Source organism: Macrobrachium rosenbergii, unplaced genomic scaffold (genome assembly GCF_040412425.1).
Source record: "Macrobrachium rosenbergii isolate ZJJX-2024 unplaced genomic scaffold, ASM4041242v1 13902, whole genome shotgun sequence".
Lineage (NCBI taxonomy): Eukaryota > Metazoa > Arthropoda > Malacostraca > Decapoda > Palaemonidae > Macrobrachium > Macrobrachium rosenbergii.
The window spans coordinates 998,819-1,026,619 of NW_027100722.1; the positions used below are offsets into that span (position 1 = coordinate 998,819).

Consider the following 27,801-nt stretch of genomic DNA (forward strand, 5'->3'; position numbering starts at 1 on the left):
AGTGCATATGTAGGACTTCTTTCTTACAACAGATTCGGGTGTTTTGTTTACATCTGGGAACTGACAGTCTGCTTTCAAATTGAAGCCACCCTCTTTTCTCTCCTACGAGCAAAGTTCACAGATTGTCCATAGAGGTAATAATTCATTAACACTGAAATGATTACTGTTATCATTTTTAATTGAAAGTCATTGCTAAAGGGGACTGAGTTTGACAAATGAACACCAATCACGTGGGTATTTACTGGCTGGTTACTTTTTGCTGTATGCTTTTATCTATTACTGGTAAGGGTAATCACCCATTTTTGGTTCCCCAACTCATACCCCTAACATTTTTGGGGAACAAAGTGACCAAGTGGGGTGTGGGGTTTTTGAAAAAGAAAAGTAAGTACCAGTACAAATGGATCAGTTATAGTATGCTTCACATGCCAAAATAAAATTAAACGTCAATGTTGACCTCACCCAAGAAGTGTCAAGGATAATCCAACCTAACCTGACCTGACCTGACCTGGGGCACAGTGTCCCACCTGAACAGACTAAGGCTCTGCCTCTAGATCACCATACCTGTCTTCAATTTATTACCCACCTCACGTAGTGGGGGATGGTTTTATGCCCTTAGAAAGTTTAAACAGCTATCAGTGACGTTGCTGTCCTCAATAAGGCTCGTCATGCCCAAGCTGACGCTTTCTGTGAAGTCCCGTCTTCGCTGTCAAGGGCATTGAAGGATTTAAATATTATGATTTTGAAAATAAAGCTGCTTCCTTTTTATATTTAGGCTTTAAAGGTAAACATTTCTAAAACAATTTTTAAGATCCTGTGCTCAAGTTTAAGAGCAAGGAATGATAATCCATATTTATATGAGAAATGCTTTACCTTTCAAATAGTTTATTACTGAAGTCTCAGCAGGGTTTTCAAGGACAGGCGGCAAGGTATCAGTTTATTCACTGACTAGCTACTACATTTGAAAGCCCATATCATGGGGCTACAGCAATTACACAGTACAAATAACTTATATGTCTACAACAGAAATTAAACTGCCTTTGGTTCAAATTTTGTAGATTAATTTCATTGGAGATGCTTTGGTCACAACCTAAGAAACACAAATTTTGAAAAACAAAATACATTAACATTATGTCAAGGTCAGGATTGCTGCCAAAAGTATCTTAAAACAAAGATCTCATCAAACCCCAAAAGACAAATAATCCCTTCTGACTCCCACTCTGCAAATTTTACCACCTTGCAATTTGCACAGAATTTAAGCATGATCACAACAGTACACATTATATTCTGCACTGACATCAAAAGGCATCAGATAATTCAGTCCATTATTTTTTTGTACAACCAATCCACTCAATCAAGTGGATTTATCACAGCTACAAAATAATTTGTTTCATAAGCATGATAAACAAATAAAATCACAGTATATATCTTATTCTCGTATTGTTTATAAAAATAAAACTTCTTTTTCGTATCTCTAACCTTCATCCAGTTTTACTGGGAAGATAATTTACTCAATGACAACTCAAAGCAAACATGAAGACTTACTTCACAGGGCAGTGAGTGCCACCTAAAAAGTAGCTCTCAGGTGAATACAACCTGCAATGTTATTTGACAAAACTTAAGTTACTGTACACAAAGACTATATACTGTACAAGCACCAGTGACGCAAAGCTTTTTCAAACATAAGGAACCTACATTCCATTGGCTACAATAGAGATCACATTTCTTTAGAAGCATACCTGACAGTAATTGTTTATGACTGTAACCTAAAAAAACATTAATCGCAGTTTTTCTCTCTTTGTACTGTCTCAGAGATCAAACCAGTTATGATTCGAAAAAGGCAATGAAGAAAAGTAACAATGTGAATCTGGTAATGAATAAAATATGGTCTTCAGCCCCGAGCAGTAAATAACAATTCCTGTCTCCAGGAGTAATATGGATAGGAAAAATACAAAAATTACCTGCAGCACATTGTATATACTCCATAACTTTCATATGCTAGGCTGTTACTGAATAAAGTACCATCTTACATTCACATAAGGACGTTAAATAGCAATTGTTATTGCTCATTTAAAAAAAAAAATGTTTGCTTCTATGAAATCCACATACCTCTCCAATACTGTACAAAAAATGACTGAAAATACTGTTGTACATTCTACACAGCTCTCCAATATTGTACAAAAATGACTGAAGAAAATACTATTGTACATAACCAATGTGTATCCAGTATTACAAGGCACTTGAAAAGGAACTCAACAGGAATGACAGTGCATCACAAAATTCCCCCAGCTCAGATTATGCCGAGATGAAAACCAATATACTTTGGTATTCATACATAATGATACCTCAACAAAAACTAATACAGCCATTGCAATTCTCGCATGCTTTTTTTCATGTGGTATTTAAAACGTTAAACTAAACATTGTGACCTTCAATAAATAAATAAAACCTGGATACGAAAGCTTCAGTTCTACTAAATACAAGCTGTATAATTGCTGCTACAATGTACATTATTTAAGAACACAAAAGCAACCCAACTCTGAATCACGAGTATGATGGATGTATACACTGCAGTTATGCTTTACAATGCAGTGACCTTTCTTAGAGTCAGCAAAAAAAAAAAAAAAAAAACTGAGACTGTATCATTGCAGCCTAAGTAACGACCTTAACACTGGCATGAATCAACAAATCAACAGAAAGAATATGGGTATCTGAGAAATAACTAAAAAGTTATTTATAAAAACACTGCAACAGAAAAATATGACGGCATTCCTCAACTTTTGTATCCTCCCAGCTCAGATGCCTCAGCCAGAAGGCATAAATCACTTCTTAAAAGCCTACCACAAGACTTGCAAGCACCAGGGCTGCTAGCAGGGAGAGTCCAAGAACATGCTGGGAGGCACTTCCTGTAAAAGAAAAGGTATGATGACATTCTTACAGAAGACAGATGATGCTTGTGCTGTTTTTTTTTATTGTTTTAAATTGCAATTTATTAACTTGAATGACTTAAGTGCTATTTATAACCAACCATAATGTTCCTTTAAAGAAAATTGCAATTATTACCATAATAAATCTTCATTACAGGTGACATGTTTCAAAAACAAAAAATATATCTTTACAGCAAATTCATTACTCTAGATACAAATCATCAAATTATCTTGACTATATTACTAAGCCTAAACAACCACCTTAGTGAAATGCTTATAATAATTAAAACAGCAACTGTGGGCTAGAAAAATTTAGGCTATCTGCTTTACATTTCGTAACCTTTCAACGAAGAAAAACCAAGATCTTATGCTATATGTTCTGTGAATAAACCAAAAACTTTTAACATTTACAGGGATGCTGCGCTTCCTATCGTATTTTTTCTTGCAAATAAATGGCTTCAGTTGATAGATTTACGATACACTCAAGGTGCATCTCACACTGGTTCAGTGCAGCTCTCCGAGAGCAATGAAGTCTATCAGATGAAAGCATCTACATCCAGAGACATTATTGCGGAGGCAAATTCTCAAGGGGTATCGACTAAAGAAGCGAGTATGCATGGGTCACCTACTAAGAACCTCATCTTGACAAATTGAAATTAACATGACTGACATCCTGTGTTCTCTATAAAACTGGTCAAAATCTAGCTGACCCAACTAGATCATCTCATTCTTTGCCCAAAGTCCAGCAACACAATTGTTTGTAAAACAATAACCATATCACAAAAAAAGATATCAAAAGTAAAATCGTTTCTGAAGGCAGAAGGCTGGCAGGCTCCTCTATGGTAGTGATGAGCTGTGCCAGAATTTCTAGCTAAGACAGTAAATTTCATTAGTCAGCATAAAGATTACTTAATCTAATTCATAAAGACATTCCATATTTTATGAACAAATTAACTGCAGTCACTACAACTGAGCATTTAAACACACAATTATAATATATATATATATATATATATATATATATATATATATATATATATATATATATATATATATATATATATATATATATATATATATATATATATATGGACAGATGAAATGTTACAAGAGCATATATACAAAGCATGTGTAGGTGTGGCATTAAGTCTCCGATGGTATGCAGGTGACCGTTTCCCAAGAAGGAGGGAAAATAAACAATTCCCTAGTGGTTTTTGGCCCCATTGATTCTCGTCTGGCGATGAGTCTGGTGGTCGTGTTCCCTGGAATACCTGCTTGAGAAGAGGCCTGAGGATTAACCCATCCATGTCATCTGATTTCCAATATCCTCCTGACAAGCTCATATTGTTGGTTTGATTGATGATAGCAGATTCCGGCAACTTTCTTTTTGTACGGACAGCTACTTTTGAAAACCAGTTCCACCCCACTCCAATTTATGGAATGGCCTTTATCCCTGATATATAGGAAAATCCACGAACTCTCCGAAGCATACTGCACTGATCTTTTGTGCTCTATTAATCTGTGTGGGGGGGGATCTACCCGTCTCTCCCACGTAAATCTCATTACAGTTGCGGCACAGAATCTTGTAAAATCTGGCTTCTTCACCTTTTTTTTATTTAAGAATACATTAATGAGCGAGTTCCCGATGGATTTGGGATAATGGAAAATAAAAGGATTGTTAGACCTGAGTTGTTTTCGTCGTATGGAAGCTTATTTTGTTGTTAAAATCTATTTGTCTGTTGTGAGTGGGACCTCTGTAGTATATTTTATTCACTTTGTTAACAGCCCTCTCGATAATGTGTGGTGGACAGAGCAGCTGCGTTAGGTGTTGGCAGATCGTGTTTAATTCTTTATCTAGGTACCCATTTGAACATATTCTAAGCGCCCTGAGGAATAAATTGCACCCTACCATGATCTTTACGGAGACATCGTGGTAGCCTAAGAAATGAATGTAGGAAACAGCGAAAGTGGGTTTCCTATATACTGTGAAAGCATATCTGTTCTGTTCTCTTATGATCAGTACATCTAGGAACGGCAATTTTCCGTCCTTTTCCCATTCTGTTTTGAATTTTACGGTCGGAACTAGCGAATTTAGTCTATTAAAAAATTCATTAAAGTCTCCCCAGCTATTGTCCCAGAAAGTAAAAATATCATGTGTATCTAAGCCAGATCATATTACGGGGTTTGATAGACGACAAAATTTCTGTTTCGAAATATTCCATGTACAAGTTTGCTAGAACAGGGGACTGCTCTGATTCTTCCTCTTGTTTAACCCATGAACTAGTCGTTCATACCGTCTAAAGATGTGCTTGACAGCTGGGTTGAAGCCGAAAATCTGTAAACTTTGATGTTCCATCCCTACCTTAATTTCCATCCTTCCTGGGTCAATGACCACCTGCATGCCAACGAGACTTACTGCCACGCCTACAAACGTTTTGTATATATACCCTTGTATCTATCACCTGCCCATATTTTACCAGTGAACAGGACACAGAAGGAAGTGCTCGGAATATATGGTTGAAACGTTCATACACTTTATGGGCTTTTTTATCTTCATATTATACTGTTGTATTACAGTGAAAGACATTCGTTCATATATATATATATATATATATATATATATATATATATATATATATATATATATATATATATATATATATATATATATATATATATATATATATATATATAAAGTCGACCCTTGACAAGACAGACTAATAGAGGGCCAGGGTGTCCATCTTAGCCGATAGTCCGGTTTAACCACCAATATCTATATGTATATGTATAAATACCTATAAATATACTGTATTTCATTATTTTATAAAGAGTATGAATACTAAACCAAGGCAGAAACGTTTGAATTAAAGCTCACGGTAAAAGATGAAAAATGAATAATAAAACATGATAAAAATGATAGAATTCAGCCGCATATGTAGATGCCTGGGCAGAGACATGAAATGTAGATTACAGGTACACAATCCTTCACCCGAAATCCTCGGGGCCACATGTGTTTCGGGTTTTGGAATTTGTCGGATTTTTCGGATTTTGCTAACACTGAATCAATGTTGTTGAACCTTACCTGATAAGAGAGCTGCTACAGGTAGATTCTGCAGGAGCATAATCAAACATTATTATTGCAGCAAAAATATATTTAAAATTTTTTTTTTAATTTTAGTTATTTATTCATCATACTTTATTATTATTTATAATAATATACTGTTGAATGAATGCGAGATACTTAAGATCATCAGTAATAAAATAGTGGGGCAATTAAGACCATAAATTCACCAACACATTTGTTTTCACAAAACATTCCGTAAAACGCTAAAATATACATGATCAGAATAACTGAAATTCAACTTGTGAATGTTAACGATAAGTAAGACTATAAAACACATTTAATCATATCGATCTTGGAGAGGGTTGTTTTTTTATTGTACTAACGTCGTCATCAGTTTGCAGTTGCAAATCTGAGGACGGTCCAGGAATAAGATTTGCAAGAGACGAGACATCAACCTGACAGACTGTTGTGGGATTTTCCATGCCACTATATTACAGTTAAAAATATTGTTAAATTCATGTTTTCATGAAGAAACAATTATATAAAGCAAATTATTGAGTAATTTTTGCCATCAGCAGTTAAATAATCACGATCAAGGCAACGTTCAAACTTAGCACCGTCGCGACATATGTCTATAAATAGAACAGAAGTAGAGGGCTGTCCTTGGCTAGCAGATCTCCATGGCAACTAGCCAGCCAATCAGGTTTTAGCTGTATTTTGTCTGAGAAATGATATTTTTATGATAAAATAAAGTTTTGTACATACTTACCCGGCAGATATATACTTAGCTATAGTCTCCGACGTTCCCGACAGAAATTCAAATTTCGCGGCACACGCGACAGGTAGGTCAGGTGATCTACCATACCCGCCGCTGGGTGGCGGGAATAGGAACCATTCCCGTTTTCATGTCAGATTTCTCTTCCACCTGTCTCCTGAGGGGAGGCTGGGCGGGCCATTAATCGTATATATCTGCCGGGTAAGTATGTACAAAACTTTATTTTATCATAAAATATCATTTTTTGTACATGAAACTGCATTCGTCAGATATATACTTAGCTGATTGGCACCCTTGGAGGAGGGCAAGAGACAGCTAAGAACTAAAACGGGAAAACAACATATGTTGTAGGAATAAACAAAAACCATGGTTCTTACCTGATTGGGCAGAAGACTTCATGGATACTGTCTATGAGTCTGCATGCCTCAAGAGCTTCAGCGAGGAAGTGACCTAAGACTGACAGCCCTTCTGGATCATATCAATGGGGATAAAACCCACTTACATGACAGAGCCTGTTATGGATCGTGTCAATGGGGATTAACCCACTTACAAGACAGAGCCCTCTACCTGAATCATATCAATGGGGGCTATCCTCTTACATGACAGAGCTAGGTAATAAAAATACAAGGAGCTAAACAACCAAAACTGACCACCTGACCAAGCCTAACCTTGTTAGTAATACGAGATGAAAAAGAGAGAGAGACCTTCAACACTCTTTTTCAACCGACCATAAAAAACACAACAAACCATTAAAAATAACACTAAATTAAATAGGATTAGCTTCAGCTCCTTGACCCAGCACCGAATCCGCTGGATACGTAAGCTCTAGAGAGAAGCACTTCTCATATGTCACACGAACATCTCTCAAATAATGAGAAGCAAACACTGAGTTACATCTCCAGTATGTAGAGTCCACAATAGACTGGAGGGACCAAGACTTGTGGAAAGCTAGAGAAGTAGCTATTGCTCTCACCTCATGAGCATTAACTCTTAGGAGCTGAAAATGTTCGTCTTTACATGAAAGATGAGCCTCTTTGATAATATCCTTAATGAAGAAAGCCTGGGCATTCTTGGAAATTGCTCTTGAAGGATCCTTGACAGAACACCAAAGACTTTCGGTGTTGCCTCTGAGCTGTTTCTTTCTCTCCAAATAATGTTTAAGACTCCTTACTGGACAGAGTGTGTGTTCCAGCTCCTGTCCTGAAAGATCGGAGAGTCCTTTGACCTCAAAACTCCTAGGCCAAGGTTTTGAAGGGTTCTCGTTCTTTGCTAAGAAGAGAGGCTGAAAGGAGCAGATTGCAGAGTCCTTCTTAAAGCCTACAGAACCTTCCAAAGCTTGTAATTCGCTCACTCTTTTGGCGGAAGCAAGAGCGAAAAGAAACAGCGATTTTCTGGTCAAATCCCTGAACGAGGCAGATCGAGGCGGCTCAAACTTGTTAGACATTAAGAACTTTAGGACCACGTCCAAATTCCAGCTGGGAGGTCTAGGGACTTATTTTAGAAGTTTCAAAAGACCTTATAAGATCGTGAAGGTCTTTATTATCCGAGATGTTCAGACCTCTGTGTCTAAAGACTGAGACAGCATGCTCCTATACCCTTTATGGTGGAAACCGCCAGGTTACATTGCTCCCTTAGGTAGAGAAGGAAATCCGCAATCTCCATTACAGAGGTACTGGAAGAGGAAACTTTCTTAGATCGGCACCATCTCGAAAGACTTCCCACTTAGACTGGTAGAGGCGCAAGGTAGAAGATCTTCTAGCTCTGGCGATAGCCTTAGCAGCCTTGTGCGAAAATCCTTCGCTCTAACCAGTCCTTCGACAGTCTGAAGGCAGTTAGGTTTAGAGCGGGGAAGGTTCTTGTGATATCTGTCGAAGTGGGGCTGTTTGAGAAGATCGCTCCTGAGAGGAGCGACCTGGGAAAGTCTATCATCCATTCCAGTACCTCTGTGAACCAGTCTCTGGATGGCCAAAGGGAGCGATCAGGGTGAGCTTGGTGCCCTCTGACGAACTGAACTTCCTGATTACCTCCCTAATATCTTGAACGGGGAAAAGCGTAGCCGTCTCAGACCGTTCCAATCCAGGAGAAGGCCGTCTATAGCTACTGCTCTGGGGTCCGAGATTGGGGAGCAGTAGTTCTCCAACCTCTTGTTCCAATGGGTTGCGAAGAGGTCTATATGAGGTCTCCCCCACAGGAACCATAGCCTTTCGCATACCTCCTGATGAAGAGACCACTCCGTGGGAAGAACTTGATCTTTTCTGCTGAGCAGATCCGCTCTCACATTTCTTTCTCCCTGAACAAATCTGGTGAGGAGAACGATGTTTCTCTCCCCCGCCCACAACAGAAGGTTCCTTGCTGCAATGTACAGGGAGAAGGAATGCGTCCCTCCTTGCTTCCTGATATAAGCCAGGGCTGTGGTGTTGTCGGAATTGACTAGAACTACTGATCCCTTGACCAGAAGTTCGAATCTGGAAAGGGCTAGGTGAATGGCTACCAGCTCTTTCATATTGATGTGCCAGGTCTTCTGATCCGTGTCCCAGGTGCCTGACACTTCTTCCGAGCCTAGTGTCGCTCCCCAACCCGACTCCGACGCGTCTGAGAACAACACTAGGCGAGGGCTCGGCGGTTGTAGAGGAATTCCTAGACCCAGCTTCTTTGGGTCTAACCACCAACGGAGCTGTTCCTTTACCAGAGATGATATTTGGAAGGAATCCGACAAGTCTTGGGACTTCCGATCCCAAGATTCTTTCAGGAAGAACTGAAGAGGTCTGAGGTGAAGCCTTCCCAGAGAAACGAACTGTTCCAGCGAGGAAATGGTCCCCAGCAGACTCATCCATTCCCTCGCCGAACAACTGTCTTTCTCCAGAAAGTCTGTCACCTTTTGAAGGCAGCGTGCCCTTCTTTCCAGGGAGTGGAAACGCTCGAAACCCCGAGAATCCATCCGAATCCCCAGGTAGACAATTTCCTGCTGAGGAATCATCTGAGACTTCTCGAGGTTCACAAGAAGTCCTAGAGATTGGACCAGGTTTAAAGTCCGAGAAAGGTCCTCCAGACAACGGTTCTTGAACTGGACCGAGTAGCCAATCGTCGAGATACAAGGGAAATCCTCACCCCCTCCAAGTGCAACCAGTGAGCACATTCCTGAGAATGGTCGTGAACACTTGGGGAGCTGTGGAGAGTCCGAAGCAAAGAGCCCTGAACTGAAAGGTTCTGCCGTCTACCATGAACCTTAGGAACTTCCTGGAGGAGGGATGGATGGGAACGTGGAAGTAAGCATCCTGAAGGTCCAGGGACACCATCCAATCTCCTTGACGAAGAGACGACAGAACTGAAGACGTCGTCTCCATAGAGAACTTCTTCTTTACGACGAAAGAGTTCAGGGAGCTCACGTCCAAGACCGGTCTCCACCCTCCCGAGGATTTTGGAACAAGAAAAAGACGGTTGTAAAATCCCGGGGAGTGAAGATCTTGCACCGGTTCTATGGCAGACTTTTCTAGCATTTGATCGACGGCTAGAAGAAGGCTTGCCTCCGCACAGGATCCTTGTATCTCGCCAATAACTCCTCGGAGTTGTAGTCAAGGAGGTTTCGAAAAAGAAGGGAATGAGGCCCCTTCCTCAAAACAGAGAGGGACCATTCGTCCGCTCCCTTCTGTGCCCAGGCTTCAAGAACTTGAGAAGTCTGGCACCTACTGGAGTCTGGAGGACTTGATTTTCACTTGGACTTCCTGGAAGGGAGTCCTGAAGGCCTGGATCTTCTCTCAGGTCTACGCCTCCTAATAGACCTGGATGAACGAAAGGGCTCCTGAAAAGGGGGCTTCTCCTTCTTAGCAATAGGAGCAGCGGGTCTCATCCTCTTCGACGACTGAGCCAGAAGGTCTTGAGAAGCCTTCTCAGACAAAGAACGAGAGACTTCCTTTACAGTCTCTTGTGGGAAAAGATGGCTAGATAGAGGAGCGTACAAGAGGGAAGACCTCTGGGAAGGAGAGACCGATTTAGAGAGGAAAGCGCTGAAGACTGACCTCTTCTTAAGCAGGCCAGTGCCGAACAGGGAAGCGATTTCCATCGAGCCGTCCTTAACAGCTTTGTCCAGGCAAGACAACACACTGCTGAGGTCCTCCATACTGACTGAATCCTCTTGAAGACTTCTCTTGGCTAAGGCCCCAAGAGACCAGTCCATGAAGTTGAACACTTCCAGTACGCGGAAAAGGCCCTTGAGGAAATGGTCCAGTTCACAAAGTCCCCAAGAAGCCTTGGCCGAATTAAGGGAGAGTCTCCTGGAAGAGTCTACCAGCGAAGAAAAATCTGAGCCAGCAGAAGAGGGGAGTGCTAACCCCATAGGCTCCTTAGTCTCGTACCACATTCCTGCTCTTCCCGAAAGCCTAGAGGGAGGCAAAGAGAAGACAGTCTTGCCTGCATCCTTCTTAGAAGTGAGCCACTCTCCGAAACCTTTAAGCGCTTTCTTCATGGAGATCGTAGGACGCATTTTAACCAGAGAGGAAGATTTCGAAGCCTTGGTGCTAGAGAGCATAGAACCAGGCGAAGGAGGAGAAGCAGGCTTGAGGGAATCTCCATACTCCTGGACTAGAAGAGCTGTCAACCTCTTGTAATCAGAAATTGTGATGTCCTTAGGAGATTCGTCCTCCGAAAACGCCTCCAGGCCAGAAGGAGGAGGAGAACGTCTAGAAGTAGCAGGGCATTTATCAGAAGAAGAGCGCCGAGAAGGAGAAGAGCCTTTGTCCACTGGAGAACGATGATCCGGAGAGAAGCGCCTATAAGCTGACTGGCGCCTGACAGAAGAAGCAGCTCGAACCGAAGAGGAGCCCTTGCTGGGAGAGGGGCGCCTAACAGACGAAAGGGAGGCTGGAGAGGAACTTCTACGAGGCGAACGAGCAGGGCGTCTGACTGTGGAGAAAGTATCTCCAACAGGGGAAGACCGACGACGACGATGGCGCGAGCGCCTGGGTGGAGAGGCGCTATTCGGAGACGAAGAGCGCCGAGGAGAGAGGCGCCTACCAGGAGAGGAGCGCCTACCAGGAGAGGAGCGCCTACCAGGAGAAGAGCGCCTATCAGGAGAGGAGCGCCTACAAGGAGAGGAGCGCCTGGACGGAGAGGAGCGCCTGCAAGGAGAGGAGCGCCTACCAGGAGAGGAGAGCCTGGAAGGAGAGGAGCGCCTGCTGCTGGAGGGGCGCTTAACAGGAGAAGGACGCTTCATAGAAGACGACTTGCTGGGAGAAGAGAGTCTCTTGGAGGACTTAATCGGAAGAGAGGCATCCTTCCGACGAGAGGAGCTCTTTGATAAAGAGCCAGCAAGAGCAGCGAGTTGAGCCTGGAGGCCTACCAGGATCTGCTTGGTGGACTCCTGAACACCAGAAGAAGAGGAGGAAGATCTTCGAGTCTCTTCTTCGAAAACAGAGAGCCTTCAGGAAAGCGCTCAGGGCTAGAATCCAAAGGCGTCTCCTCTAGGAGCCTTCAAGTCCTCTTCAAAGGGCCCGCGACTCCTCAGCTGAACTCCAACCACGTTTAGGAGACGAAGAAGCAGAAGAAGAGAAACACTTTTAAGATCCCTTTTCACGGCGATCTAAGGCAGCCTGGGACGCGTCAACAGGCGCTGCCGAAGGACGCCTGACCGTTGGGAGCGCTCTTCATCCCCCTTTGCGGCTGTCGACATTCCTCCTCCACTGGGTCTGGGAGTTTGGAAGAGGTCCAGGCCTGGGAGCAATGCGGAGCCGGTCAGACGCCCCCTCCACTACACTGGGGACACTACACAAATCACTATCACTTATCACTTTCTTTTCCTCCATAGCGCATCCAACTGCATCTTGCGGATCTAAGCCTTCATAGCAGCCATCTCCGACGACGAATCCACAGGTTCGACGAAGGGTGAAGGAGCTGAAACAACTGGAGTGACAGGAGAATCTGGAAGAGTGTTAGGATCTAAATCTACCTCCTTGAAAGAGACCTACTAGCGCTTCTGAAGAAGCCTTCCTAACTCTGTCCTTCTCCAACTTGCGTACATAAGAGTTTAACGCCTTCCATTCCAGTTCAGTGAGACTCTCACATTCAACACACGTGTTCTCAAAAGAGCATTCATTCTCCTACACCTCGAACACACAGAATGAGGATCTACCGAAGCTTTCGGTAGTCTCCATACAATCAGACCTTACACACACACGAAACACCGTGCAACACTCTGATCAGACATTCTAAGAAAATACCAAAGCCGAAATCAAAAACAGTCCACAAAAGCGTATGCCAAGCCAAAGATCCAATACGTCACCAAAGGTCAGTCAAAATAATCCTCAGCAAGCGAAAAATGAAAATCAAAGCAGAAGGAACCAACAACAGATGTTGCGGAACCAGCGACAGAGAAAATCTGACATGAAAACGGGAATGGTTCCTATTCCGCCACCAGCGGCGGGTATGGTAGATCACCTGACCTACCTGTCGCGTGTGCCTTGAAATTTGAATTTCTGTCGGGAACGTCGGAGACTATAGCTAAGTATATATCTGACGGGTAAGTTTCATGTACAAAAAGAACGTTTTAACGATGACATAAGTGGGTGTGTTTTGAATACTATATGTAGTTTTAACAGTGTATGTATTTTGTTGACACCCAAAACAAGCTGACCCTTCAGACACTATTGGGCCACACCAAAGTAGTGCACAGGGAATCTCGCCATCACAGACAACCAAACTTGGGGCCAAAAGTATCTATCACAAAAGGCCACTCTAAATGTCCAACAAAACTAGGGCTTCATTCTCCTTGCTCAAGGAGAATACAGGATGCCCACACAGAAGCCCTTAAGAACAAAACAAGAGCTTGCTGCAATGTGGGACAAATGCTGCAAACATGATAACCCTAACTACCAGCTTGACCAAGACCAGTTGTAAGGAGCAGGTACCAAGCCTATGCCCAACCCCCTTGCCTCCCATCACGCCCCTAGAGGGAGCTACAAGGAAACTATAAGGTGGCAACTTTGGAGTACTAGGTATATGCAACTTCTCACCCAGACTACTGACGTGGGAATGAGAAAACGCCAACCATTAGGAATTTACTTTTTCATGACATCACCACACGCCACAGTGTCAGGAGCAATATGGCTTTACATCTGCAAACTGTAAATAAGATGTGCCACTCCTCCCCTGTAATCTTATTCTTGAAGATATTACTGGGCAAAGACTCTTAAGTATTTAATGGTAGAAAGCACAATTTTATCCTTATCCCTGTAAGAAGCTTACCAGAAGATAAAAAAAAAAATGAATGTATAACCGCCATGGTGCAGTGGTAGCTCAGTGGTACGCTGAGTGGTAAGGTTCTCACCTATCAGTCACTCACTGGTGGCTTGAGGATGACGCTACTACACAAAAAACCAGTTAGAGGTCCGAACCTTGGGAGAGTTAGTAGGAGAATTAAACCAGCACTCGGGCTGGGGTGTTGAACAGTGGACCCAGCGACACACTGGCCACATGTCTTAAGAATTAGGACTTGTACCTCAATGGCTGTCAGCCTAAGAAACAGGTGATCAGTGCCTGCCTATGATTCGCAGAGGCCCACGAGGTTTAACTTTTAATTTAATAAGCAAGCACAAAATATTACAAATTGTTTACAGTCTGTTAATCATTACAAAATCTTTTATACTTTATCTAACATTTTCTTTGACTGTCAGTCACTAACCTGTCATTACTTGACTTCCTTTGGTGGGGCACTCTCGAACGTCTGTTGCAAAAGCTGTAGGTTTCTGCTGGATATGCTCGTGTGATCTTCGGTACATTGCTGCAATCGTGGCTGTACACTATACATAAAAGATTGAAATTGAACACATTTACATATTTCTATAGGATTAAAGCATACCTGGCACATAAAGTACATGTTGAAATATTCATTCACTCAAAATTACCTTGTAAAAAACTAAACACCTTCCTAGTTGACATGAATTGTATCTTCTGTTACTTGCATGCAAAACAAATTAATATTTTAATATTAACAGAAGACAAAAAATTATACACTAGAAAAATACTGCTTGGTTGTAAGCCTTCAAAGGAAAAAGAAAATTAGATCTAGACACATGATAGTACAAGACAAGATCCAATCCCATTCAGTAACAACTGAGCCTTTGTGATGGGCACCTGGAGTTAATAAAGACTGAAAAGCAAATCCAAAGGACACTGTAAATGAACTGGAAACACAGAGAAAGGGATTCTATTTTTTTCTTTGTAAGAATAAGGAGAGTTTTGTCCTTCAATAATAATAAATAAATTCAACGCAACCAGAGTGCCCAAAACAAAGGTGGAGACTTTAGATTACCGACCAAACCACATGTAGCTTATTCCTCCTTTTTCAACAAAAAATCTGTCTCATGCTCCCTCCTTTGATAGTGAGGAGACTGAATTTTTGAGTGGCAAAAAAATTGAGGACAGGAAAGAGTTTCCTGCCCCTGACAGTGATCAGCTAATCTGTGGGATTTATACATGACTACCATAGTCAGGAAGAGGCCATAGATTTTAAGTTGCTCTTGGAAGATGGTCTGATAAACCTCTCCTTTCCTCTGAGAATGGAGGCCCTTCCAACAGCAGGAGGATCCATTTCAAAATCAATCAGGCCGGTATTACAATTAAATTCCTTCACAATTTACCCTTCCACCACCTATAAAGACTCGGCAGACTCATCCAATACGTGAACTAAAAACGTGATACGAGAAGGCATGCCAAGAACTACTTTACAAAGTTTTCCTCATCAGTCTTTAGCCTTATTTCTTGAACAAGAAGTTGTCCAAAAGATATCATGCAGTTACAATCTTAGTTACAGAAAAAAAAAAAAACTGAACACTCCTTATTACAATCTACTTATCTTGGGTATGAGACTCTTCGCTGGGTGAGTCGGTAGAGCTGCGGACTGGCACTCGCTGGGCAGGAGTTCGATTCAAATTATGGCTGATGAAGAGTTAGAGGAATTTATTTCTGGTGATAGAAATTCATTTCTTGCTATAATGTGGTTTGGATTCCACAATAGCTGTAGGTCCTGTTGTTTAAGTAACCAATTGGTTCTTAGCCACGTAAAATAAGTTCAATCTTCGGGCCAGCCTAAGAGAGCTGTTAACCAGCTCAGTGGTCTGGTAAAACTAAGGTATACTTTAGGAAAAGATATGCCTCTCTATTTTACTTTGTTCTCTTATTTGTTCTTATTAATCTAGTTTATTTTCTTTTTTATTTCTCCTTCACAGTTAATTTCTATCTCAGCAAATTTTGTGCCCAAAATCTACAGTAATGCAGCATAGGTTTTGGTCACTGAAACCAAGAACATCTGAAATAAGGCTAACCAATATTCAGCCCAAAGAGGCCCTTCTCCATAAAAGTCACATTTCAATCTCTCCTGAAATCTAATTACTTGCCAGTCCTGAGGTTTGCCCACCTTTGGTCCAGTTTTCATAATGGTCCAGAGAAATTTTGTGTAACCCTGGTAACCAACAGACAAAAAACATAGAAACACACACATACTGAACTAAAAAAACGTCCTTGGTGGACTTCCGTTAATATGATACTCTTATACTAATATTACTGTACCACTGAACCAACCATTGACCATGAAATTTTTTGAACAAATGTTGTACTATTACGACTAAAATTGTAAATTTATTTAGCTTTTCATACCTTTTAGTACAGTAATCTCTATTTTTATGATGCAGTTACTTACCTTGAAAAGACTTCCTGATTTAGTGCCAACAAAATTTTGAGTCCAAGCACAGATTACTTGTAGCACATTAATTCTGACAATTTCTAAGAGGCATCTTCCCACCCTGGCCCTCATAAAATATCTTATGAATTGAGTAATGGATAACTTTAATGAATACCGATACACAGGTAAGTTTTCATCATGGATATTCCTCAATGAGGGGGCGAGTCTATTATCAGTAGTTCTCTTACTTTCCACGTGATTAGGGTGATGGATTCCAACAAAGAATGGGCTCAGGTCGCTTCCACTAACACCTGGTCACTCTGGCATAAGGTACACTAATCACCTGTCAGCCAATCTAAGGAGACTTACTTGAAGAGTTATGGACGATCTTCAAGGCTGACAACTCTCACCCTTTCAGATTTATGATGCTGACTTTGAGCTTAATTCTGACGTCCAGAAGACCGAATTAACATCTTTTTTAGTGTCTGTTTAAAAATTCAGTCTTCTTGAGGTCAGAATTAACCTCAGTCAGTACATTTTGACCTCAAGAAGACTGAAGTTTCATTACACACAAAGAAAGAGGTTAATTCTGACCTCAAGAAGACTGAATTTTTTACACAGATAACTAAAAAAACGACAACTATACTGAAACTATGATTCGGTAATTGCCTTGGTAATGCGATGTATACCTATGTATATCTAGCACTTACCGTGAGCTTTAGCTCTCCAGTAATGAAGTCTTTTTCTCAACCTGGAAACTTAGGCCAAGTTTTGATACCAATAGACCATCTGTAATCTTTTCTACTGGGTAATGTATAAGATGCTCTTCGTCAGCCTGTGAATATGGATAGTTTTACCCTCAGGATATCAAAGTTTAAAAAGAACTTCTTATGTGATCTCTGAATCGACATGACCAATTATGTGAATCATAAACTTAGGATGAGGCCTACTTGTACCTTCACGAAGCTCTGCCCCATTTAAGGACATCTCCAAGAGGTCACAAAAACCCAGAGATACTTGCCTCTTTGTCGTTCATTAACCAAACTACAGTTGTGACAGGAATGGATGGGGCTGCTATACAAGTGAGGTTGACAGTGTTTCCAGCAGCATAAAGGGCTACAACATCTCCCACAATCCTGGGCGGCTCGTCAGGAATGACTGGAATAAAAAGCCTTTCGTATATACAGACTACTGAAATTATATGCAAAAGAAGACATATATTAACCAAGAGAGTTACCAATTCTAAGGATATTAACAACCACATACAACTACAGAAAAACTATCAAGAAATCTGAGAGCAGTGTAATTAAAAGTATTGCATGACCCCAGCCAGCTTCTCACTTACAGAATACCGATTCATGAAATGAAAAATAGAAATTCTTTTGACAAGTAAAATGAGAAGGATTGTTTTTATTGGGAGTCCTAATGAGTTTCAAAAGACATTTTACAGTTTTAAGACCAGTGTGACAGGTAAACCAATTCCTGGTTAAACAAATTGCCATGAATCCAATGCTGTCGAAAAGGAGGCAAATGAAAAGGCGCACGACAGGTGAAGGAAGGCAATAATCAAAACAAGGATGGTCAAAGTGAGGCATCACTCCAGATGAAGAAAGGCCCTGATGACATCACCAAGACTTCTAAGCTTCTTTCAATAAATTCTGTCAACTTGCAGGATGACCTACAGTAAAAAAACAACAATGGAAACCAGTAAAACAACAAACATATTAGAGTAAATACTTTACAAATAAATAACCTTGCTTTGAGATATGCCATTCAGTGCTGGCTGAGATCAAGACAATACATCTACTTCAACGCTGCCACCACAATACATATTTATATGTCTTGGTCATTTGGGCTATTATGTTCAATGGGTAGAAAAGCTACTTCATGCACCTGCAGAAACAATAATGTTTCGCAAATCAATAACGAAAGGCCTGTAACACTAAATTACCAACCACTGCCATACTCCTAGATTTCACATCAGACCTGAAGTCTGGCCACTCCAACATTGTCTCACATTTGTAGACTCCACCTGCACTCAGGTCTACCTCCTTCAGCACTATTGTCTCAGGATTTATGCCAGATTCCTGGAAAGTTCCACTTTTCATGAGCACAAAAACAGTCAGAAAGAATAATTTCATCAGAACAGATATCATTCGAAGTACTGAACTAGAAACGGCATTTAAGGCTTGCATACTTTCACTAAAGCAGAGGAAATTTAACCTGTAACATCTACCCCATATAATTTTCTTTATGTTTCTAATAATAACAACAAATAATATCTCAAGAACCGATGAACGGATTTTGCTAAAATGTGGTGCAATATACAAGGACTGACTTCTTAAGCAATATAAACTTTCAGTGAACACTGACATAAAGTGTCGGTGATTTATTTGTCAAAAAGTATGACACTGAACATTCAGTATTATATTGTGGAAAGCATATATGACAAATTTCACACGACTCAAGTCACTGTCTCGGTTTGTTGTGCCTTTTTTCTCCCAGAAAGTCTAATTTCAACATGTTTTATAATATCATGGAACAACGAGTTATTTTCTTTCAAGTTCACATCATATGACTGAACATTTTGAGCTCTGAAATGAAGGGAACTGCTATTCAGCTAACAAGTACCTTCAAGCTTTTGTCTGCCCTTTGAGTGGCAGGGTCGTGTCGCCTCACAAGTCAAATGTCACATTTTATACTGTTCGCTGAGAAGTACCATTCTGCCTTTGAGAAATTCACAGAGTATAGCTGCACAGAGCTCTGCAATGCAAATATGACCTTTGATAAGTAAGGGAGTTTCCTTAATCTGAGAAGTGATTGACTTATAGATTTCAGGCATCCATGCCAAACACTGGGGCAACTAAGGCCATTCAGCACTGAAAAAGGAAATTGACTGCAAAAGGTTTGAGAGGTGTAACAGGAGGAAAACCTCAAAGCAGTTGAAGCACTATGAATCAATTGTTAGGAGAGGGTGGACAGTAAGACAGAGGAAAGAGACTATGAGCGGAGGTACAGTAAAAGGAACGAAAGGGGTTGCAGCTAGGGGCCGAAGGGGCGCTGCAAAGAACCTTAGGTACTACCTACAGTGCACGGTATGAGGTGCACTGACGGCACTAGCCCCCTATGGGGATTAATCTGAGAAGTGGCTTGGAGAAACAAATCAGCTCTCGTCTCAGAGTGAAACCCAGAAACAGTCCAGTAAGAACGATGTGCTCTGGGTGAATATATTTGGTCCAGTTAAAAACAAAACAGCCAGACTTCAAAGTGATATTCAGGACAGTGGTTTCTCTGTTGTTATTCTAATGATCATCCAGATCTGGTTGCACTGGAGGTGCTGATTCCCTTGCAATGAAGACAGAAATCTCGGTTTTCAGCAATGTCCACTTTCATCAAAAGGTCTGCTTTCAGCACATGTCTACCGTAGGGCTCATTACCCGCTGCATGAACGAAGCATAAAATGTTTGGCTGATATCTGAGCACTTATTCTTTCCAGAGAAACAAAATGCTGCCTGGGTACTTCATTTCCCTTATTTAAAAAAATGACAAAAAGAGTTTCGGACATAAAAACTCTCAAGAAACAATCTCACGATATCCTCTAACTTAGAGAAAGGGATGACATCTATAAAGTCCTGATGCTTGTCAAAGGTTAGCAAAATAATCCTGAACACTTTGTACTTCACTGGCAAATGGTGTGTTACTAACTTCCAGTTGGCAAATGAGTGTGTTACTGTGTTACTAACTGGCATCACAGTTGGCAAATGAGTGTGTTACTAAAGCGGCATCAAATAACCCATTTTGTATAACTTATCACGGTTGGCAAATGAGTCCATTTTACAAGACCTCTCCGGCACCAGGACTTTCCTATCAGACATGTCGCATGAGTAATAGGATACTGCAGGGTCAAGTAAGTGTGTTACTGGCAAGATGGGTGTGTTACTAAGAAGTTGGCAAATGAGAGTGTTACTAAGACATCACGGTTGGCAAAGTTACTCATCACAGCTGACAAGCCAAGATGAGGACAGGTCCCATTAAGTTCATGTGTTACTAACCCGTTAGCAAATGAGTGTTATAACCGACATCAAAAAAGTCTGAATATCACATGAAGAGATGGTTAACTTTAACCAGCTTGGCAAAGATCTAAACAATAAAATATGGCATGTCGCATGAGTAATAGATACTGCAAGGTCAATGAAGATTGCGCTGGATAAACTTAGGTGTGAAATAAATGTATGATGTATTCAATTAATTGCCATAAGCGTATGATGTGTTCTAACGAGTATGAAACCGATAAAGGCACAGTGACTAAGGATCTGCCTCCTCTTTGTAAAGTAAAGCAATGAGCAAATAATATATATTCTTAACAATGCATCACTTACCAGAACCTCAACTCTGTCGTTCGGGATGATCAGTACTTCGGGGGCTTGTGAGGGCACGTATCTGCAAATAACCAGTCAGCCTCAGTTTGGCACTGAACAAATTCCAACATACAGTCAAACAAACTTGGCATCATGCATTTATAAAAACAAAGACTCATCAAAATGCTCAAACTCACACAAACAAACTTGTGTATATGTGTATGTGTGAGATGGAAGTTGCTCCACTTATTTATCTTGGTTTAGCAGTTACACGATAACTGTGTAAGTCAGTGGTTCTCAACCAGGGGGGAATTTCAGTTGGGGGCGGATTATGACCAAGGATTTTCAGTATTATATGCATATTATTTGGAATACACCTTCTGAGGCGGACAATTTTGGAAGGGGGATGACATTCTGACATATGATAAAAGGGTGCATGGGACAAAAAAGTTTGAGAACCACTGGTGTAAGTAGCGATTTTGTTGTTTTTCTCTGTAACCACATCCAACTGAGAAACCTGGCTCATTTTTACAAATACGCATTTACATTCACTAGACATCATCCCAACAAGTTTCTTTGAACACCAACGAGAAATCATCAATCCACTGGATAAGTCAGGTAAACGTGAGGGCGAGATTCAGTTCAATAATAAGAACAGGAGTGTCTTCTCTCAGAATATATGGTGTAGTACTTATAAATGTCAACTCTTAGATTCTACAGAGCTTTCAAGTGTTCTACCAGTTCTCTGAGGTCATCTTTGACACCCTTCAAGAAAATCGAAAGACCAAAACCCGTCTCTTTTGGGCAAAGTCTCGAATATGCACTTTCCCGTTTTGAGCCTCTGCCTCGTTTGTGACTACATATTGACTTGCTGTTTCAGGTAAGGTAGAGAGAGAGAGAGAGAGAGAGAGAGAGAGAGAGAGAGAGAGAGACTTGATACTAAACTGAAACAGGAAGTCAGTGATCTCAAAATAGGAGTCGACATTTCTGTGCACATCATAGGATGAAGGAGAAGACACTCTTGTTCGTATCTAGTGAAAAGAACGACACCGCAGCTTTTAGCTTATTCATCCAGTCAGTCGACGACTGGTCGCTGAGATTCAACGAAACTTGTCGGGAACTTTGCCACAATGGGGACGAGACGCTGAACACACACCTGCAGGAAGCTGTCCCCACCCTCCTCACCTGTAGATTTCCATGTCGTCGAGGAACCACGTGACTTTGTAAAGCTCGCTGTCGCCGACGTCGTACGGACACTCCAGAGTCACGTTCGAATGCCTGTGGGGATACGGGGGAACGAGCACATCCTTCACGGGGGAGCACACGGCTGCTACTGCAGCACCTGCAGGAGAAAGGAAGGAAGGAACCATCATATCTTTCACTTCAACCTGCACCGAGGGAAAGTAATTCCTTCAAGGAATAAAACGAACAAAATGAGTTTGGAGGAATACAAGAGTCTGGAATACTGAATGACGCAGCAATATCACATCACAAATACAAGTATGACTTTCTTTCCCAGCTCTGACAGCAGTCAGTTCTCACTGCTAGTAGCAGACTTCTGAAGCCTTCGCCTCTTATACCACTGTCAGTCAACACGAGCTGAATGTCGGCACTTTTCTTCGCCCAGAAGTCTTTTCAGAAGGTCAGAGCAGCATAGATAAACTGTTTCTTCAGAACAAGACAATTGTACACCTGATATCACACGGATACTGTAGTGTATCAGTCGAGTCCAGAAGATATACGTAAACGTCTCACAACAGTTGAAGTCAGCGTCGGAAACACCCCGAGAGAGAGTCTTGCCATTCCTTCCTCGTGTCTTCTCTTATGTGTGTCTACTCTAACTTCTTCATAATTAAAAGTACATTTCTACCACGCTAGTAAGAGAAAGACCCATTCCAAGTCACTGAGTATTCAAAACTTGAATCTCAAGATAATTATGGCAATATTTAATTCCTGCCTTGCCTGTCAAAGTTGGCTTCAAGAGAAACTCGCATTCTCTGGGGGGGCCATCATTTTCACGTGTTACAAGAATAAGCGAAGACTTCTGTGATTTTATTGACAAGTTTTCCATATATTTAGCACAGGATTAAGATGGAAAAAAGAGAACACTGGGTATACTCATATCGAGATGAACAGTTTCTAGACTACCACAACCAAAAGGGGTCGAGAGAGCAAGACAAGTAAATGCTACCGGGAAAGTCAGCGAAAATCCCAGAAAAATAAACAAACCTTGGAAGGAAGGTTTGAGAAACTCAGCCAAAAGACATATCAATGAAAAATGTAAGAAAATGCTGAATCCAAAAGGCAAGTGAAATCTCATAAAAAATAAACTAAATAAACAAGAGAGAGAGAGAGAGAGAGAGAGAGAGAGAGAGAGAGAGAGAGAGAGAGAGAGAATCATGGAAGGCACTGGTAAGAAGCCATCACAATCTTCTGACGGCACATCTGCCCTTCCGTCCCAAGACACTGAATAAGCTCCCCACTATACAGTATAGTTCAAAGTGGCAGAATCCACTGGGGCAATAAATGTCCCAGTGACAACGGAATCTCAGTGGAATTCTAATTGCTAGACCCACCAGCAACGTTTCTGTGCAACCTACTGTTTAGGGTAACTAATATTTCCCATCACGTTTTGTAGGAGCAAGGAGTCCACTGGAAATATCATAGTGTCATAAAATCATAACTTTCATAATTATGTAACGAGAAAAACCTTTGATGGAATCACACAAACTGTGAAGTGTACAAGGTCCAACATAACTGTGTAACTGTTACAGAATTCAAAATATCATCTAACATGAACTGAAATACTATATATACATACAAGCACACATACACAATATATATATATATATATATATATATATATATATATATATATATATATATATATATATATATATATATATATATATATATATATATATATATAATATATATATATATGAATATGTGTGTTGTGTATTCTAAAAGGTTACAGTGTGTATGTGTTTGTTTGTATATATAGTTTTGTAGTTCATGTTAGATATCATTTATATATATACATATATATATATATATATATATATAAACAAAATATATATATATATATATATATATATATCAATATATATATATATATATATATATATTTTTAAAAATTTATTTTTAGATTGTTTTACCTCTGAACATTTAGGATAGTAGTATCAGCCTGATCAAGACAGGGAAATTGTTTTGTCTCACGCTTTAGCAGCTCTAGTTCAAACTAACTATCCGTTGAAAAAAGAATAAAGTAGCATTTAGCCATTTTTTCCCCTATAGGAAGATTCCAGCAATATCAGCCTTAAGAATAGGTGGTCCTATTAGGTCCCTTTTTCCTTCCTACCTGTCTCACTGGATCCAACGAATGTTTTTAACAAGAACTTTGTGGACACCTAAATTTGACTGTTTTGTTATATAGGCCACTTTTTGTCAAATTGATAGAAACCAGATTTTTATACGCTTCGGGCAGACATTATATGGAAGGTGGCCCAAAGATTTCTTTTCTATTCTTCTAATTATTAGTGAAGTGAAGAAGCAAATTAAACTGAGTTTTATTTTAGGATTCCAGTTTTCAAACTGTTTTGGAAAGGAATTGTCGATCCAACGTTTTTCCATATCAAAAGGTAGTGTCTAGGAGGTGATTTGTTCAAAAACGTTTTGTCGCCCATTCTTTTATCTTTTTCTGTACGTTTTTAAGTCATTTGCAAAACATTAATTTCTGACCTTCATCCCCACTTACTGTATATGTGTTTACGAAGTCCAGATTGAGCTCAATTATTATATTGTTAGCTTCAAACCCTGTTATTCAACCCGAAAATACCATCTTATTTAGGAGTGATGAAAATGAAAGGTTAAATCACGATGCTTTTTATGCCTTAGCATCTTTAATGTTTGGAAGAACTATTGTTAACGCAGATTAAAATCAAATTCATCTCAAATATTCTTGTTAAGGTTAATTACTAGAATTAACTGGCGACCTTTAAAAAACCTTAGACAAAACTTAACGAAATGGGACAATTTGAGGGTTAACTTTTCCCTTGAATGGCAGGTTACGTGTAATCTTGGTTTGTATTAATGTAATGGTTATGTAAAATGTTTGCATATAATTGAATGTTTAATACATGATCAACCAAGTGTTTCACACGTATAATTTTAATAACATATATATATATATATATATATATATATATATATATATATATATATATATATATATATATATATATATATATATATATATAATGGAAGTTGCTTTGCAACAGCAAACGACGATATACATAACACCTTATGATCCAGGAATGACCTCCTTACAAAAACAACTTATTAAAGAACCATAACGTGACCCCACTTTCGAATCAGGCAATCACAGAATCCTTTGATCATCTACCTACCGATCTACATTAGAACTAAATATATCATAAGGGCGGTGCTTTGTTTGTGACCGATTCCTTTCAAAGCACCGATCCTGCAAAGGTAGCATGTGCCTTTGTGGCGCTCCAGCAAAGCACAGGAAACTACACAAAACAAAACAAACTTCTGCTTTCATATCGCTTACCCAGAGAACATGAATGGCCTGCACCTTTCATAAAAAAAAAATATTAAAACAAATTTTAATACATGCTTTTAATAAAATGCACGAAAAGGTAAAAAAATGATCGTTTGAAACCCACCAGGATTTTATTACAATTCATCATATCTATCTACAAGAATAAAAAAAATATATTTCCTTTCTTGTGGCATTTCCTTCCATGTTTGGGGGTCACGCTTTCATTTTGTAGACATGATTAATTGTTAGAAAATCCTTGTGTGTTTCAAACAATTATTTTTTTTTTACTTTTTAGAGCATTTTGCTAAAAGCGTGTTTTAAATTTTTTTCTTCATATTTTTTCATTTTATACTTTTTAGTTTTGACAGAAATTGTAACCGATTTATGCTTGTAGTTACCGATATAGATGTTCGTTTATGGGGAGGGGGAGGGAGGGAGGAAGAAGGAAGGGGAAGCGGAAGGAGGAGGGGGAATGGGAAGGAGGGGGAATAGGAACGTGAGAAGGGGAAATGGGAGGGGAGTGAAGGGGAGGAGGGAGAGGGAGGGTGAGGGGGAGCGAGGAAAATGGGAAGGTGATGGAGTGGCAAGAGGAGGGGAGGGGTGGAGGAAGGGGTAGAGGGGAAGGGGGAGGGGAGCTGGGGGAGGTGAGGGAAAGGAGAAGGAAGGGGGGGAAGGGAAAGGAAGGGAAGGAGGAAGGTGCCGGGAACTGGGAGGAAGGGGGAAGAGAGGGGAGGGGTAGGGAAGGGGGAAGGAGGGGGGGTAGGACAAGGCTAAATGAACACCTGATCCTGTGCTCCAGAGGCTGGAGGGGGAGGGGAGGGGAAGGAGGGGGAAGGGGAGGAAAGGAGAGGGAAGTGGGAAAGGAGGAGAAGGGAGGAGGGGAGGTGGGGGAACTGGGAGGAAGGGGAAGGGAAGGGGGGAGGAAGGGGAGGGGAGAGGACAAGGCTAAATGAACACGTGGTCCTGTGCTCGAGGGGAGGAGGAGGGGTATGGAGGGGGAAGGGGGAGGAAGGAGGGAAGGGGAGGGAGGGGGAAAGGAGGGGAGGGGAGGTGCGGAACTTGGAGGAGGGGGAGGGAGGGAGGGAGGAGAGGGATGGGAAAAAAAAAACTCAGGATTATCGTTTTACAAAATCCTGTGATCTGTAATGAGCGTCTGTGTGGGAGTTTATCTGGGCTACAGCTAAACCTTCTGATTTCGAGCCAACATTCTGCACGTGCCGTGACAAAATCAGCATTACACAATTGCACAACGCTGACCACAGGTTTCTCATACTGTACCATTTTCACATTTGGTGTGACCAAGTAAAAAAAAAAAAAAGCATATTCTAACCTACGGATCAAGATAAACTTCTATTTATACACGGCATAAAGTTACCTATTCTTGTTTGGCTAAGTGCCTGCATTTCACTGTCAGGGCTTGGCGTCATGTTCATAGGCAAAATTATATCATATATATATATATATATATATATATATATATATATATATATATATATATATATATATATATATATATATATATATATATATATATCACCAACAAACCTTCTACACCTCGAGGGCTATCCTATGGATCTGTTACACATATTGACATAAAAATAAAAATTTTAGAGGATACTCACCTTGCAGAACCAGCAGGAATACTAGGCTGACACACACCGGTGTCGTCAATCCCTCCTTAGGTGCCATTGCTTGTTAGTAGTTCATGAAGCCAATAAAGGAATCAGTCCAATTTGTTAGTTCCACACAAACGATAATTTCAAGATCGTCTCTCTCTTTCCCACCGAATGAAATGAAGGTTTGAGACAGCTGTTTCTACACGGCTTGTACAGAAGGAAATCTTATATCTCTCTTTCATATAACTCGTGTAGGATTTAAAATGCTCAGGCCTTCTACTTTCATTGGGATAAAAATCCAAGGGTAACCTAAGAAAAAAAAATAGCTGATAAAACTTGTCACGAATGACAAATATCAATAAACAATCAAAGATCCTAAATAAAAAAGAAAGAAGCACAGTTGTGGTTTCTACAGAGAGAGACGCAAAAGCCTCAGCTGAAGAGGACCAACGGCAATTCCCAGCCTCATACGGCATGTCACTTCAGCGATGACATGACCCAGAAGCAAAGAAATGCATCAAATCCCCACCAGCAAGTTTCATGCCACCGCCATTCACGTCAACGTGGCTGCCTGCCTCTACAATAGACGCACACAGAAGCGTTTCTTGTCCACAGATTTGTCGACTGTGGTCAAGAGTGAGCTCAGGGAACTTCGTCAGACAAAAATAATATAACCAAAAATATCGCGTACGGTTGCTGTCACTTCAAAATACTCAATTCTTAACCGGGTTAGGTCACAAAGTGGGAAAATCATACCGACTGTCACCGTGTCACGCAGGAAATGTCTAAATATCACGATGTTCCAATCGCAACTGACAATTACAGTGTTG

The 27,801-nt window shown here is 40.6% G+C and overlaps 1 protein-coding gene across 5 annotated transcripts; it reads right to left on the reverse strand.

The window, feature by feature from the left end:
• Positions 1 to 922: 922 nt before the first annotated feature.
• Positions 923 to 27,801, reverse strand: LOC136837961 (uncharacterized). 5 transcript variants are annotated; one of them, XR_010852820.1, is made up of 9 exons: positions 27,728 to 27,801; positions 26,978 to 27,280; positions 21,977 to 22,133; positions 20,813 to 20,873; positions 18,385 to 18,520; positions 17,455 to 17,591; positions 17,144 to 17,268; positions 14,436 to 14,553; positions 923 to 2,903 (listed from the first exon to the last, which is right to left on the reverse strand). XR_010852820.1 is itself a non-coding variant. In XM_067102827.1 (9 exons), exons 2-9 carry the CDS (start codon positions 27,042 to 27,044, stop codon positions 2,771 to 2,773), a joined length of 837 nt encoding a protein of 278 aa, XP_066958928.1. In that variant the 5' UTR covers positions 27,045 to 27,280; positions 27,728 to 27,801; the 3' UTR covers positions 923 to 2,770. The 5 variants fall into 5 exon arrangements, 4 of the variants coding, with proteins under 4 accessions (XP_066958928.1, XP_066958930.1, XP_066958929.1 ...); XM_067102827.1 differs by lacking the exon at positions 17,144 to 17,268 and adding an exon at positions 6,007 to 6,034; XM_067102829.1 differs by lacking the exon at positions 17,144 to 17,268.